Raw genomic sequence first — 15,264 nt, forward strand, 5'->3', positions numbered from 1 at the left:
TTCTCTATTAAATCAATGGGCCGTTTGGTTTAGGGGTTTTGATATTTGAAATTACAATAATTTTAATACTGTGCACTTGATCCAATACAATGAGAATTGAAATATTAAAATCATGTTTTAAAATTTGGCCATTTATGATTCCCGACTAAATTGAAAAGAATTGATCAAAATCCTCATTAATGGGCCCTCTATCCATTATTCCATTTCTTTTTCCAATTCCAAAGCAAGAACCAAGCGCCTCCTAAGTTACTTGATTCTCCATTCTGGTTTATTTTGCCAGTTGCAAATTCTGGTTACTAAAGTACTCCAAAGCACATGTAAGGGATAAATATCTCATTCCAATGCTACAACTCCCATCTCTTTCAAAAACAAAAGGGGTCACCAGCAATAAAGACAGAGTAATTGTATCGGGGTTGAATTTTCTAGTATTCGATTACACTTTCCAGGACAAATTACACTTTACAACCTGTGATTTAGTAATTTTTCACATAATTCCCCTATAGTTTCAAAAACTATACTTAATCCCATAATAGTTTGGATTAAAGTGTCAAAGTGATGGAAATGATCATTTGTAACTAAACCTTTAAAAATGTCAAAATTACCCTTATAAATACATGACACACTAATCCCGTATGATTTTGTGTTTTACCATATGACCCCATTATGATTTAACACTTTATCATATAACTCCCTTATAATTTTCAAAATATACACATAATCCCGCTTGGTTAATAAATAATTTTCAACTTTACATAAGAGTATTTTTGATATTTTAAGTGACTCCGTTACGAACGATCATTTTCGTCACTTTGACACTTTAATTCAAATCATGAGAGGGTTATGTATAGATTTTGAAACTATAAGGGACTATGTAGAAAAATACTAAATCACAGGAGGGTAAAGTGTAATTTGTCCAACTTTCTAGGCAACGGGAAGCCTTGGGGAACTCATTCTTCTCCTCTTTAACTTTGATATAACAAGAACAAAGAAGGTTCAGAGATCAAACATGCACCAAGTAACAATCATAAAGTTCAAATTTCTAACATATGATTCAAATGAAAAGACTTATTGTAAAAGCTAAGGCATCAAACCAAAAAAATACGACCAATATTAAACTCATCTAACGAGCATGATTTTTCCAATTCCCCATTTGATCTCCAGTTCAGTTCATTCGACGACCGCATAGTTCACCAAGAGCAACCAAACTTTCATGATAAATATCAGCTTGCAGGGTGGTTGGAGACCCATGAATGTTGTATTTTGTAAGACTTCCTCGATTATCACCTAGGACAGCACATGAAGCCAACTGTCCATTGCTCATTTCCCAAAGCAGTTTATTACTGTTCCACGAAGATAACGGGCCCTGGATTCCTGAGAGTGGTCCTATGGAAAACTTTTTAACCCAAGACTCCTGCACGCCGTACTCCATCATCACCCATATGTCGAAATGCTGATCCGAAATTTGACTCCCTGTAATGTTATACCATATCATGGCAAGTGAATTGTCCAAGACAATGAGTTTCTGCATGCCATATTCTCCTTCCGTGTCTGGTGCTCCATCAGGAAATTGAATTTCTCGAAATTGCTCAGTGCTCAATTCAAAAGAAAGGATCTGGAGGCCAAAAGAATCAGTAATTAATGGTGTGCACCAATGGAAGCATCCATTAAATAAAACAGAGAAGCGCGGGTAATACACCCCTTCCGGCAGTTTGACGTCTGGATCGAGTTCTCTCCAAGAATTAGTACTGAGACTGTATATTTCAACCTTGCAGGAATTAAGATCATAATTGTATTCCTTAGGAGAAATTCCTGTAAAAGTGATGATCTTGAAATCGTCACTGATTGCATCAAACCCAAACCCCATTTCACCCACCAGGCAAAAATACCCTTGTGGGCAACGAAAGGGACGATCAGGGAGTGCAAGAAACTCTCGAGTTGCAGGATTGCACAAATAAATACCACCCGATTCATTACTTTTAAGACAAATTATGCCATGGCATGTGCCGACCAAAATCATATTGACGTATGTTGAGTACGGCACCTCAAAATCAGGGGCCACAACCTGGAGAGATAAAGATTCATCCATTGAATGGAATGATAAAACAATTTTTCTCTCATCCCTGATGAAGCGCTTCACCAGGATGACACCTTCCTGATCGCCGTTCTTGGCTCGAGTGACATGCAAATGCGTGAAACGGGGGCTTTTGATCAAAGAGCACCAAGATTTGCTAACGCATTTGAATTGGAACAAACATTTCACGGGTAATCTCACCAAGATCTCCATCAGGATGTCCTCCGGAAGAACATCCATTTCTGTGGGTTGTTTGGTCAATAGATTGATAGCAGAGGAGCAGAAAAATAAAAATAAGGTTGCGAAGATAAGGGTTCATCAAGAGGTCTCCTCATTTGCAGCTTTCATCAAGGCTCTCCTTTCTTCAGTGGGATCATTTCCTCGCGAGTAGTGAGAAGATTTATTGAGTGGATCGCTACTTGCTCACTTTATGATTAATTGGGAATAGAGTGAACGGCCGGAATGATCGCTCAACTACTCAAAATAGCATCCTTTGGTTATCAAACTTTTTTTGTGACCAAAAAGATCATTAAACTCACATAAACGTGCTAACAGAGTCATTTTACCGAATTTTAGTGATAAATCATCTGGTTACAAAAAACTCATGCAGGAATATTTTTTAGGGGGCAAAAAAGTCCAACAAACTCTTCCTTAAACGAAGGTGGCCTTATATAGCATGATCGAATGAGTTGGATGACTTTAGTGGTTTTGAATATCATTGTACTTTATAATTTGGTTTCATTGAGAAATCATGATTTTTTTCAATCAGTACTATAATGCATGTCTGATTCGTTGAACCCTCGCCTCCTGACTCTTGAACTCAACTGACTTCTACTACATAACCCATGCATATTAGTTCCAATTTCACTCATATTTTGAACAAAGTCACTGTTAATTTTTGACGTTTAGGTCCTTGTCACTTGCTTTCAAAAGGATTGCTATTCATTTCAAGTATTCATTTCATATATTAATTTTTCCCTTTTTCTGCTTTACTTCGATATAGAACTCATGATTTTCTTGTTCTCATAACTGTTTGCTTGCATCAAACATTTGGGGTTGGCTCCGCATATATAAGGCCTAAGAGGACACAGTTAAAAGAAGATGATGAAAAATCTTAATTAACTAAATTTATCTCTAGGTGCTCCCTCTTATAGCACTTGAATGAGCTAAGGATTTCATTTTTTTTAAATGTTTTATTTTAAGTGTAAGTGGAAGGGTTCAAACTCAATATTTCTCACTTACACTCTTTCCTTCGAACCATCCAATCCACCACTCCCTCCCCTAGTTAAGGCTTTCATTTGATTCAAAAAAATGAAAAAAAGGTGGGTTGTCCTTGAACTTAGAAATTGCAAGTAAAATAGAAGTTCATTAGTCAAACAAAATTTTCTCCATTTTTACACTTGGCAATTCGTATCTGTGTTTTTTTTTTAATTATTTTTTAAACTATTTTTGAAAAAATATGGAAAAAAAACCATCCAGAGCCGGCAATATTTTTTGGTAAAAACAAATAACTCTCCTTGGAAAAAAAACAAATAAAGATTGATTATAACTCATTGGCTGATAAACAACAATTACGTGGTGTTTTTGTAACTCATTAGCCGAATTAGTATGCATTCTTAATTGCTATTAATACTTTGAAAGCAAGTGACAGGTCAAATCAATTGTCTCTCTTTATTTTTCTCTTTATTCAATGCAGATGATAACAAATAAAGATTGTGAAAAAAAAAATTGTGAAAGAAAGTCAATTCTTGTGGTAAAATTTAAGTTTGGTCAAAGAAGTCACTTCTTTATGAATATGGATTCTCTAATGGATAAGATAACTACTCTATAAATAGAGGGATTAATCGCTTTAAACTATCATCTTCCACTCACACACAGCACTATTTCATCAATTGGGACGAAGGCGGTGTTTTTTAAGTTGTTATTTTTGCTGCTTATACTTTGTCCATTGGCAGCCAACTCATTTTTCGAGTATCTGAAATTTGTCCAGTAATGGCCTAAAGGCTTTTGCCATTTCAAATGTTCCTGATGCCTTAGAAACCCACCGCCTGAATTCACCGTCCATGGCCTTTGGCCAAATAGCTTCACAAAGATATTGAAACACTGCTCAAGCTCTAAGTACAAATTGTTGGTAATTCCTATATAAAACTTTCAAACATTTTGAACATGAGATACGCGATGTCATTATATATGTATGTTATGTAAGAAATTTCCAAGATCCCAATATCAGATATTTGAATAGAATTGTAATATAGACGCGGAAGCGTACCTGAATTCATATTGACAAACTGGTACTTGAATCCCTAGTGATTTTGGCATGATCTTTCAGGTCAACACGTATTTGTTAATCCTTGAGAGAGTCCTTTAATTTCTCTCTAGTATTTTTATTAACGATGGAATATCAGGAAAGAATTATTTTGTGGTACTAGAAAGTATGACAATAAGAATACTTATGACTTGGGACAATAATCCTATTTATAAATAATATTCCTGTTATTTCTTGAATTCCTATTTTAACCCATCATAAAAATAGAAAATACCCTTAAATCTCTGCTCATTAAAGGCATACACCCTACTAGATACACTAAATCTAAACCATATTTGATCACATTAATTAAATTTAACCTTATTTGACAGTATGCAACACATAATCATTCACATATAAGTTCAACTTTGGATTAAGGATTCAACAATTTCCTATTTAGACTATATGTGTAACCTTATAATTATACTTTGCAATTAACCATATGAGCTCAACTCTACTGTCATTACTAAAATGTATTTATAGTCAATTCAGTCCACCAATCACACCAGAATAGGATCAAAGCGGCCTTTGTTACAATTTCGTAATTTGACCCATCAATGGTCACATATATTGATATAATTGAATGACATGAATCATGATATAGATGTATAGCATGAAAATTTCATGTAATGTGATCATAACATGTCCATTTCGACCGGTCCATATTAAATTTTCATAAGATTAAACCATACCAAAATCAGAGTGTAATAAATCCAAACTTTATTTATGTATAAAATATCCTTAAAACATTAATAACCGAAAATTATTGTAAGAGTATTTAAAATAATAAACTTTCACTAAAACTGTGCATCATTTAATAACATGACACCTATACGAGTAGTATGCTCATGAAACATTTTAAATGACAATTCTTTAATAAACAGATCCGCAACCATGGAGTTTGTCCCGATATACTCTATCGATAACTGTCCACTCTGCACTCTTACTTTAATAGCCAAGAACTTGATATCTATATATTTAGATTTTGTCGAGCTCCTGTTGTTATTGGAATATAGAACTGCTGACTTATTATTACAAAATAATTTGAATGACCTTTCAATACTATCCACTATACGTAATCTTGTAACAAAATTTTGCAACAAAATTTCATGGTTGGACGTCTCATAATAAGTTATAAACTCTGCGGCCATAATAGAAGACATTCTAAGAGACTGTTTAGCACTCTTCTAGGATATGACACTTTCAGCCAACAAGAAGATATATCCTGACATTTAGTTCATAGTATCTTGGCATCCAGTATAATCGGAATCAGTATATCCAATGATCTCGAGTTTATCTGATTTTCGATACGTGAGCATGTAGTCTTTTGTTTTCTGCAAATATCGCAAGACCTGTTTGGTTGTTTTCCAATAATTTAATCCAAAATTGCTTAAATATCTACCCAATATCCCGGTAATATACGCAATATCCGAACGCGTACAAATTTGAGCATACATCAAGCTCCCCACTGTTGACGCATAAGGAATCTTTTACATCTCTTTTTCCTCAAAATCATTCTTAGGACACCACTAAAGACTAAATTTGTCTCCTTTAACTACAGAGGTGTCACTTGATTTATAATTTTGTATGTCATATCTTTTAAGAACCTTTTTTATATAACCTTTTTGTGATAGTTCCAAAATACCCTGAGAGTGATCCCGATGTATTTGTATGCTTAACACAAAAGATGCATCACCAAAATCTTTTATCTCAAAATTCATAGTTAGAAATCTCTTGGTTTCATGTAGCATATGAGTCCAATTAGATCTGTGCTTTGAGGTAGGATTGATCTTGGAAAAAGTGAGCTTGTTGAGATTACAAAATTTGATTATACATTTGGAAACTGGGGAGATGAGAATGATATTCTGCTAGTAATTATTCTTAGTTTTGAGTCTCAATTTATCGACCAATCTGTCAACTGTTGCTGTATTTTACCCAAACATCATGAAACGAATGGCAATATGGAACTGTAGATCAGAATTGCTTTAAAATTTCAAAGAGGAGAAAATGTTGGACTGAATACTGTGCTGGCGAAAATGTTGGACAAAAGTTGTGCCGGGGCGAAGCCTTGCCAAATTCACAACAACACACTTCAGAGACAAAGAAAAGAAGCTACTGATGATTTAAGAGCCATCTCAATCAAATTCAAGATTCTAGCTGCTTTGCACTTCCCTCATCCACTTACAAGATGCACTTCCTTAGCAGTTATATAAATATTTTTATTTAGTTTTTTCAATTCTCAAATGTCAATGACAGAATATATTCACAAGAAAAATACAAATCTCAGTCAGAAAGAAATGAAAAGGGGTGATCGAGTATGTCCACGTTTTGGAAATATTGGACAAGTAGAGTAGGAGAAAAAGAATTGGGAAAATTCGGATATTATGGCAAGAAATTCAAAATAATTGCTAGTGTCTTTAACTGAGAAAATTCGGTAACCTTAATTCATGGCTAACAATTGACGTTCAAATTTTTTGTTAATGACACTCTATGTTTTCCATGTTCTATTTGCTAAAATTATAACGAAATGTCATTAATAATAATTGAAGTGTCAATATATAACATCACTTTTAATTCGATTGGTGAATGAAGACCACCAGGGTTTGCCCCTTCACTTTGCATTCTTCCAAAATTTGAAAGAGCATATACCACTTTTATATTATGCTTTTCCTTTATTAATTATTTCATGCATATTTCCCAGTAGTCATCTTACAAAATTTTTCAGGAGGTACATAGCAAAATTTCTATCAATACTTTCTTTCAATTTTACATATAAAAAATCCATCCTCTGGCCAACAAAGATCATAATTAATCAGAATTTTGCATAAAGACCACACCCTATTTTCTTTTGCTATATTTAAATAATTTAATTAGTGAAAAGCATCAAATAATGGAAAATATTTTTAAAGAATATGCTATATGTGGGGCCCTAGTCATCGTCTCAGTTTCTTAAGTCTTTACTCTTTAGCCGAAGCCTAGCTAGATCTTGGCTTTGCCGAACTATTGCCTGCTAATATTGTGGCTGACATATGAATTTGACACCTAACACATGCCACATGCCTATGGTAGAACTCTCTGCTTGAGAATAATGATAGTAATTAATGTTGATCATCCTCTGTCTTTTATGGATAGTAATTAATGTTGATGAATTGACGGACATAGGTGTTCAAATGATATCTCACAATATTTCAGAGATGAAGGGATTTAACGTACCAAAATAGTGGAATCTGGGAATTCAAATTTATTCGCTCCATTTGGATTAACTATTTTTAAAAATATTTTTTGAATATTATACTATAGCAGTGTATATGAAAAATTTTTACTGTTGATATTTTTTGTGGTGTTTTTCGATGGGTTTTTGAAATATATTTTGGGACAGTTTTTAAAATTAAAAATTTTTTTTAATTACTTTTTAAAAATTAACACTATCACTCACAACCACCCCTACCCACAGCCACCACCCTCTCCCTTCTTCTTTTTTCTCCCCCTTCCTTTTCCCCTTGCTCCTCCTCCCTCTTCCTTCTCTTAGATATTCCTCCTTCCCTCTTCTTCTTTTCTTTTCCTCCTCCCCGCCCTTTCCCCGCCACCCTTTGCCCCTTCCTTCTCCTCCCTCTTCCTTCTTCTAGATATTCCTCCTTCCCTCTTCTCCTTTCTTTTTCCTCCTTCCCACCCTTTCCCCGCCACCCTTTGCCCCTCCCTTCCCCTTTAGTAATCATCTTACAAAACTTTTTAGGAGGCACATAGCAAATTTCTATCAATACTTTCTTTCAATTTTACATGTTAAAAATCCATCCCCTGCCCAACAAAGATCATAATCAGAATTTTGCATAAAGGCCACACCCTATTTTCTTTTGCGATATTTAAATAATTTTATTAATGAAAAGCATCAAATAACAGAAAATATTTTTAAAGAATATGTTATATGTGGGGCTCTAGTCATCGCCTCAATTTCCTAAATCTTTAGCCAAAGCCTAGCTAGATCTTGGCTTTGCCGAACTGTTGCCTGCTAATATTGTGGCTGACCCGTAAATCTGACACTTGACATATGCTGTATGCCTATAGTAGGCATGTAGAACTCTGCTTTAGAATAATGATAGTAATTAATGTTGATCAACCTCTGTCTTTTATGGATAATAATTAATGTTGATCAATTGATGGATATAATGTGTTCAAATGATATGTCACAATACTTCTGAGATGAAGGGATTTAAAGTACCAAAATAGTGGAATTTGGGAATTCAAATTTATTCACTCCATTTGGATTATTTATTTTCAAAGGTGTTTTTTTTAATATTTTACGGTAGCAGTGTATATGAAAAACTTTTACTGTTAATATTTTTTGCGGTGTTTTTGGAGAGGCTTTTGAAATATATTTTGGAATGCTTTTTAAATTTAAAATATTTTTTAGAGTACTTTTTTAAAAATTAACACTACCACTCACAAACACCCCCACCCCCAGCCACCACACCTATCATCCTCTCCCTCCTTCTTTTTCCTCCCCCTTTCTTTTCCATTTCCTCCTCCCTCTTCCTTCCCCAGATATTCCTCCTCCCCTCCCTTTCCCTGCCACCCCCCGCCCCTCCCTTCCCCTCCTACTCGATGTAGGCCATCCCCTCCTCTCTTTCCCCGATCTAGAACTCTGCTTCAGGATAATGATAGTAATTAATGTTGATCAACCTCTGTCCTTTATGGATAGTAATTAATGTTGATCAATTGACAGACATAAGGTGTTCAAATGATATGTCACAATATTTTTGAGATAAAGGGATTTAAAGTACCAAAATAGCGGAATCTGGGATTTCAAATTTATTCACTCTGTTTGGATTAGCTATTTTTACAGGTGTTTTTTCAATATTTTACTGTAGCAGTGTATATGAAAAACTTTTACTGTTGATGTTTTTGTGGTGCTTTTGGAGGGGTTTTTTAAATATATTTTGGAATAATTTTTAAAGTTAAAAATTTTTTAGAGTACTTTTTAAAATTAACACTACGACTCACAAACACCCCCACCCCCAGCCACCACACCCACCACCCTCTCCTTCCTTCTTTTTCCTCCTCCTCTCTTTTCCTTCTCCCAAAAATATTCCTCCGTCCCTCTTCCTCCTCCCCTCCCTTTCCTTGCCACCAGATTATTATTTTTTGCTACGTAACACAAAGATTTTGTACCAAATTTGGACTATTAGTTTTAAAATGATATTATGGTAGAGAAAATCATATATACTCATGACCACTAGATACCAAAGAATGAAAGGGAAAATGATTGAAAAAATCTTCTAATTTGTCAGAATTGTTGCATTCAAAAGGCACTAAAATCTTTTGTGCCTTCAATTTCTCAAGTTCTGATATTAAATAAGTGCATCCTTAATATAATGTCAACCTCCTAATGTTCCACATGGCCATTTGATCTTTCTTTTCAAATTCAACCCTAACCCTTCCAATTAAACTACACTGCAGGCCACAGATCTAAGTTCATGATAGAAAATGTTGTAATTTGAAGGTAAGACATAATAATTCGATCATGGCTTTTTCTAACATCTCAGAATTTCTAGAGAAATCGGGAAAAATGAAAAAGGAAAAAAAAAGGATCACAAAGATTGTACATCTGCAAAGAAAATATTCAATTAAGTAGTTCAAAAAAATTAAAAAGAGGCGATTTTAACCAACCTGAATAGATTTTAGGTGCAAAAACAAGAAATGCAGGATTGTGAAGTCCTCAAAAGTAATCCTAAATCCATTTTTATAGATTAATGTAGTAACTGTGGAGGGAAGTATATGATTTTGTGCAACGGAGAAGAAGCAACAGAGCAAGAGAGGGTCAGTTTTCTTCTGGTGTGTAAAATATTATCAGTTGTCAATGGGACTACAGGTGCAAAGACTGCAGGTTTTCCTTATGGCATTCTGAAAAATGTTTTTTTTTTCAATTTTTCTATATTCATTTTTTTTTGTGAGAATAAATACAAGTTCTATTTTTCTCTCTTTTCTTCAAATAAATATATAGCTACACTTAGCTTGTTAAGCCCCATCGAGTGGAACCATTCCAAGAATAATCTCACACAAAATTTTTGTGCTACTATCAATTAACTTCTCATTTTCTTGTCTAACTAAGTGGTTTTGTCTAGGCATTTAGGGCAGAACATTTAACATGCTCCTCGTTAACAAAGTTTGGATTTTAAAACAAAAAAAGGTATTATTCTAAGCTAAAAATGTAATGTTTAATTCCCTCTAGTTTCTCTTCCTCCCGTAACAAAGTTAGGCCCCCATTGGAATTTGGTTAAGAATAAGATAATTACCCTTACTACATATACTCACTTTTCCTGCACTTGTCTTATTATTTTTACAAAGTATATGTTAGGACTGGCCCATGAATAAACAAACTAAAGTTAGAACAAAATAGGCTGTATAACCGACCATATAATGTTTAGGCGGTAGACACCAGTCATATAATACTTAGGCGGTACAACCGACCATATAAAAGGGTTGTGATAACCCAATAAAGACAAATAACAAAGGAAAATAAAAGACACAGAAATTTACGTGGTTCGGTCAAATTGACCTACATCCACAGGCAGAGGAGGAGCAAATCTTTCTAATATGAAGAAGATATATAAAAGCTTTAAGAAAATGGTTCTTAGGCCCAAAAGACACCTAATACTAAAATACAAAAGAGCACAAAAGATTTAACTAAACAAAATGTTTAATAACCCAAAGATCCAAATAGCCTACTAATGCTCTCTTGATTTAGTGCACTTAATTCCATCATAGGAGCCCTTTATTTATAGGAAACAAAAGGAAGGCTTTCTTGAACTTCAGCCGATGTAGGACTAAAGGCTCTTCATTTGCTGATGTGGGAAAGCCACACTAACAAATGTCCACCTTGGCGTATCCCCAACATCGACAATAGCAATACTGCTCCACCTTCTCCATATAAGCCCCAACGGGCCTGAATCACCATCAACTTTACAAACAACATTGTTACCCATTAAGACAACTCCATTTTCAGTTGATTCATATGTTGAAAACCAGTCTCTATTGGGACACATATGATATGAACAATCCGAATCTAAAATCCACTCATTGTTAGACCTAAATTTATTTTCCGTTGCACAGAAAATGGTTCCATCATTCTCATCAACTGCAATACTAGCCTCGGTGGTCTCACTCTTTTTCTCCTTTTGTTTTTCTTTATTTTTCAATTTAAAGTAATCAGAGATAACATGGCCCTTTTTTTTACAATAGCTGCACACCACATTTTTATGCTTGAATTTGAATCTACTTCTATTTTTCTATATTTCTCTTTTCAGATGTACCCCGAACAAACAAGCCATCGGTTTGACTCCCACTAGTTTTTCCAGTAATATCCCTATCTATCTGCTCTTTAGATTTTAATGCATATTTAATTTTTCGATACAAAATTTTTTCCTTTCCATAAATCATAGTATCACGGAAATACTTAAAGGACTGGGAAAGGGAATACAAAAGTAATAGAGCCTGATCTTCATCATCAATTTTCGAATCTATATTCTCCAAATCCATAATAATGGAATCAAATTTATCAAAATGGGAAAGTATAGATGTACCTTCAGACATCCGAAAACATATACAAACTCTGCTTCAGATATAGTCGATTCTCGACTGTTTTCTTCATATACAAGACTTTCAATTTATCCCATATAGCCTTGGCCGAAGTCTCCACTACTACCTCCTATAAAACTTCATCGGAGAGATTTAAGATTATGCTGGATCTGGCCTTCTTATCCATTTCGGCGAAATTCGCATCCTTTACAGCTTCTAACTTTTTCTCTACTCCCTATATTGCCAAATCAACTCCGTCTTGAACAAGAATGGCCTCCATCTTGAGCTGCCACATCCCGAAATTGACATTCCTGTCGAATTTTTTGACAACCGTCTTTGTTATCGTCACTGTTGCCACAAAATCTGTAACCTGAATCTTGTCTCAAAAACTAGTCAAACAAATATGCAAGTCTCATAAGCGGGTCCCACGGGATGAGCGGGCCCCACGGGATGAACAGCCCCACGGATAAATGGATCCCACAGAGTGAATGGGCCCCACAGGATGAACATGTCTTACAAAATATATCAACCAACTCTGATACCAGTTTGTTAGGACTGGCCCAGGAATAAACAAACTAAAGTTAGAACAAAATAGGCGGTATAACCGACCATATAATGCTTAGGCGGTAGACACCAGCCATATAATACTTAGGCGGTACAACCGAACATATAAAAAGTTTATGGTAACCCAATAAAGACAAATAACAAAACAAAATAAAAGACACAGAAATTTACGTGGTTCGGTCAAATTGACCTACGTCCACGGGTGGAGGAGGAGCAAATCTTTCTACTATGAAGAAGATAGACAAAAGCCTTAAAAAAGTGGTTCGTAGGCCCAAAAGACACCTAATACTAAAACATAAGAGAGCCCAAAAGATTTAACTAAACAAAAAGTTTAATGATCCAAAGGTACAAATAGCCTATTAATACTCTCTTGGTTTGGTGCACTTAACTCCATCATAGAGCCCTTTATTTATAGGAAACAAAGGGAAGGCTTTCTTGAACTTCAGCCGATGTGGGACTAAAGCCTCTTCATTTGCCGATGTGGGAAAGCCACACTAACAGTATATAGTCACTATCTTTTTTTTTTGGTTTAAATTTGGTAGAGAGTTGGAGGTCTGCATTTAAATTTATAATTTAAATCGCTAAACAAGAAACTTTTAATTACTGAATATTGGTATATACATGGCTTGGGTAGACCATTATATTGAAGGGTATACGCCATGTTGTGATGGATATGCAGTGTACCATGAACGCCCAAAAAGACACTAATGATATCAAGAATTTCATTACTTGATATAAGTTTGATTGAATTAGCATAATTATAGAAAATTCAAGTTGCTCAAATTTGACTCCATATAAAGCTCATTTGTACTTGAAACAACTCAAGTTTGATCACAATCTCGAACTTGTTTAGATAAAGAAACAAGTTTGATTATTAATGTGTTAGATTTTATTAGATAGAACATGTATACTATATGATAGGTTATGTAATGCACTAATATTAACAACTTATCAACAAATAATTGAATAAAAATGGTGGACTGTCCAAATATCATATAAGAAATGGCTCATTATGATACTCAGTGACTTTTAATTGATTCTTATACATTATCGTGTGATCCATATAATGCAACTAATATTTTTTTGATTTATTTAACTTGATTATATTCATTTACACTTTGTATCTTTTATTGTATCTACCTCGCTAATTCGAAAACTACTTCGTATTGTATACCTGTGGTACCTAACAACAAATACATTTGAACAAAAAAAAAGAAAAAAAAGAAAAGAAAAGAGTGTTAAGCCAAGAGAAGCACCAAGTGTCATTCGGTTCCCGCCCTTTCTTGGCACCTGGACCTTTGACAAACTGACACAGGAAAACTGCACCTCATTTTTCCTTTTGGTGCTCCTTAGTCTTAAGCAAGTATGGCTCAGCGTATGAGTCTATGCTAGGGCTGCAAACGAATCGAGGCGCCGCTCGCGAGCGGCTCGAGTCAAGCTCGAGTCGAGCTCGATTAATATCGAGCTCGAGCCAGCTTGAGTCCAACTCGAACTCGAACTCAGAATATTTAAGCTCGTTAGCTCGCGAGCTTGAGTATATATATATATATATATATTTTTTTTTTAATTTTTATTTAATAATAAAATTACGTATATTATATATATATTTTTTTATTTTTTATTTTCATAGTAAAATTACGTATATATCCTTAATATTTTATTATTTATTAAGAAAAAAATATTATTTTATTTATTTTTTTAAAAATAAAATAATTATTTTTTATTTTTTTCGAGCTCGAGCTTGAAAATTGCCGGCTCGTCGAGTTTGAGCTTGGTAAAATTCAGTCGAGACTCGGCTCGATTAGCTCAAAATTCGACTCGACTCGACTCGTTTGCAGCCCTAGTCTATGCAATGGGGCTTAGGCTTTACTTTCCAGGACTTCCCACAATCCGGGCTTTCTTATTTTCGCTCTCTCATTCTGGCATTCTAATCAGGTTTGATTAAACTCGCCTCTTTTACCAATTTTTTTGGTTATTTATTTGTTGGATAAGTACTTGTTTTTCAGCAGGTGTACAATTCTTGTGGTAGGTTTTTGTTTTCTCTCGTTTTCTTTATCGTGTGCTTAATTCTTGATTGTTATGCTCTGATTTCTCAGATATTAGAAAAAGCCCTGGTAAAATTGCCGTGGCTTACTTAAATTTTACAACTTTTTCTTTCATGAACTTTGACCTATAGCCTAAAGGGCCCTTTAATTGGAAGGATTTTGGGGAAAAAGCAGAGATTTAAAAAAAAAGTGTCAAATTGGCTGTTGGAAAATTTCCACAGGTTAAGGTTTTCAGAGTTTTAGAAAATTGAAGGAGATAAGATTTTAGTGCTTTTAGAATGTTATGTTTTTGATTGATCAGATTCATTTATTTTCTTTTTCTTTCATTTCTTTGGTAATCAATGGTAGTTAGTAATACCATTAGTTTCTAGTTCGTTGGTGAATGAGTTTACTGATGAATCATTATCTATACACTGTTATGCTCCGTTGCCCAAGTCTATCGTTTACAATGTTGTCATTTAATCTGTTCTTTAGACACGAATTTTATCACAGGAGCTGTAAAAAATTCAATATTTTGAAATTCAGGACTCCTTTGGATTATGTTCTTAAGGGTCAAAATAGTGCAATCCTTTGCACTGAAAATCAGTATCTTTCGGGGATCCGAATATCATGTTCAAAGTTTTTCTATGTGAAGATTTGATACTAAATCTTGTGTTAGCAATAGCAATAAAACTGAAAATCCCAGCATCCCACTGTTCTGATATTTC

The 15,264-nt window shown here is 34.4% G+C and overlaps 1 protein-coding gene across 1 annotated transcript; it reads right to left on the bottom strand.

Annotated features, from left to right (window-relative positions):
- Window positions 1-992: 992 nt before the first annotated feature.
- Window positions 993-2,503, bottom strand: LOC113690664 (F-box/kelch-repeat protein At3g06240-like). The gene has a single exon (XM_027208662.2). The coding sequence runs from the start codon at window positions 2,309-2,311 to the stop codon at window positions 1,163-1,165; it is 1,149 nt and encodes a 382-aa protein (XP_027064463.1). The 5' UTR covers window positions 2,312-2,503; the 3' UTR covers window positions 993-1,162.
- Between the last annotated feature and the right edge of the window lie 12,761 nt (window positions 2,504-15,264).

Source organism: Coffea arabica, chromosome 1e, assembly GCF_036785885.1.
Source record: "Coffea arabica cultivar ET-39 chromosome 1e, Coffea Arabica ET-39 HiFi, whole genome shotgun sequence".
Lineage (NCBI taxonomy): Eukaryota > Viridiplantae > Streptophyta > Magnoliopsida > Gentianales > Rubiaceae > Coffea > Coffea arabica.

Excerpts from the sequence above, each read along its gene's own strand:
- LOC113690664 (XM_027208662.2), bottom strand. The coding sequence starts at position 2,311 with ATGGATGTTCTTCCGGAGGACATCCTGATGGAGATCTTGGTGAGATTA.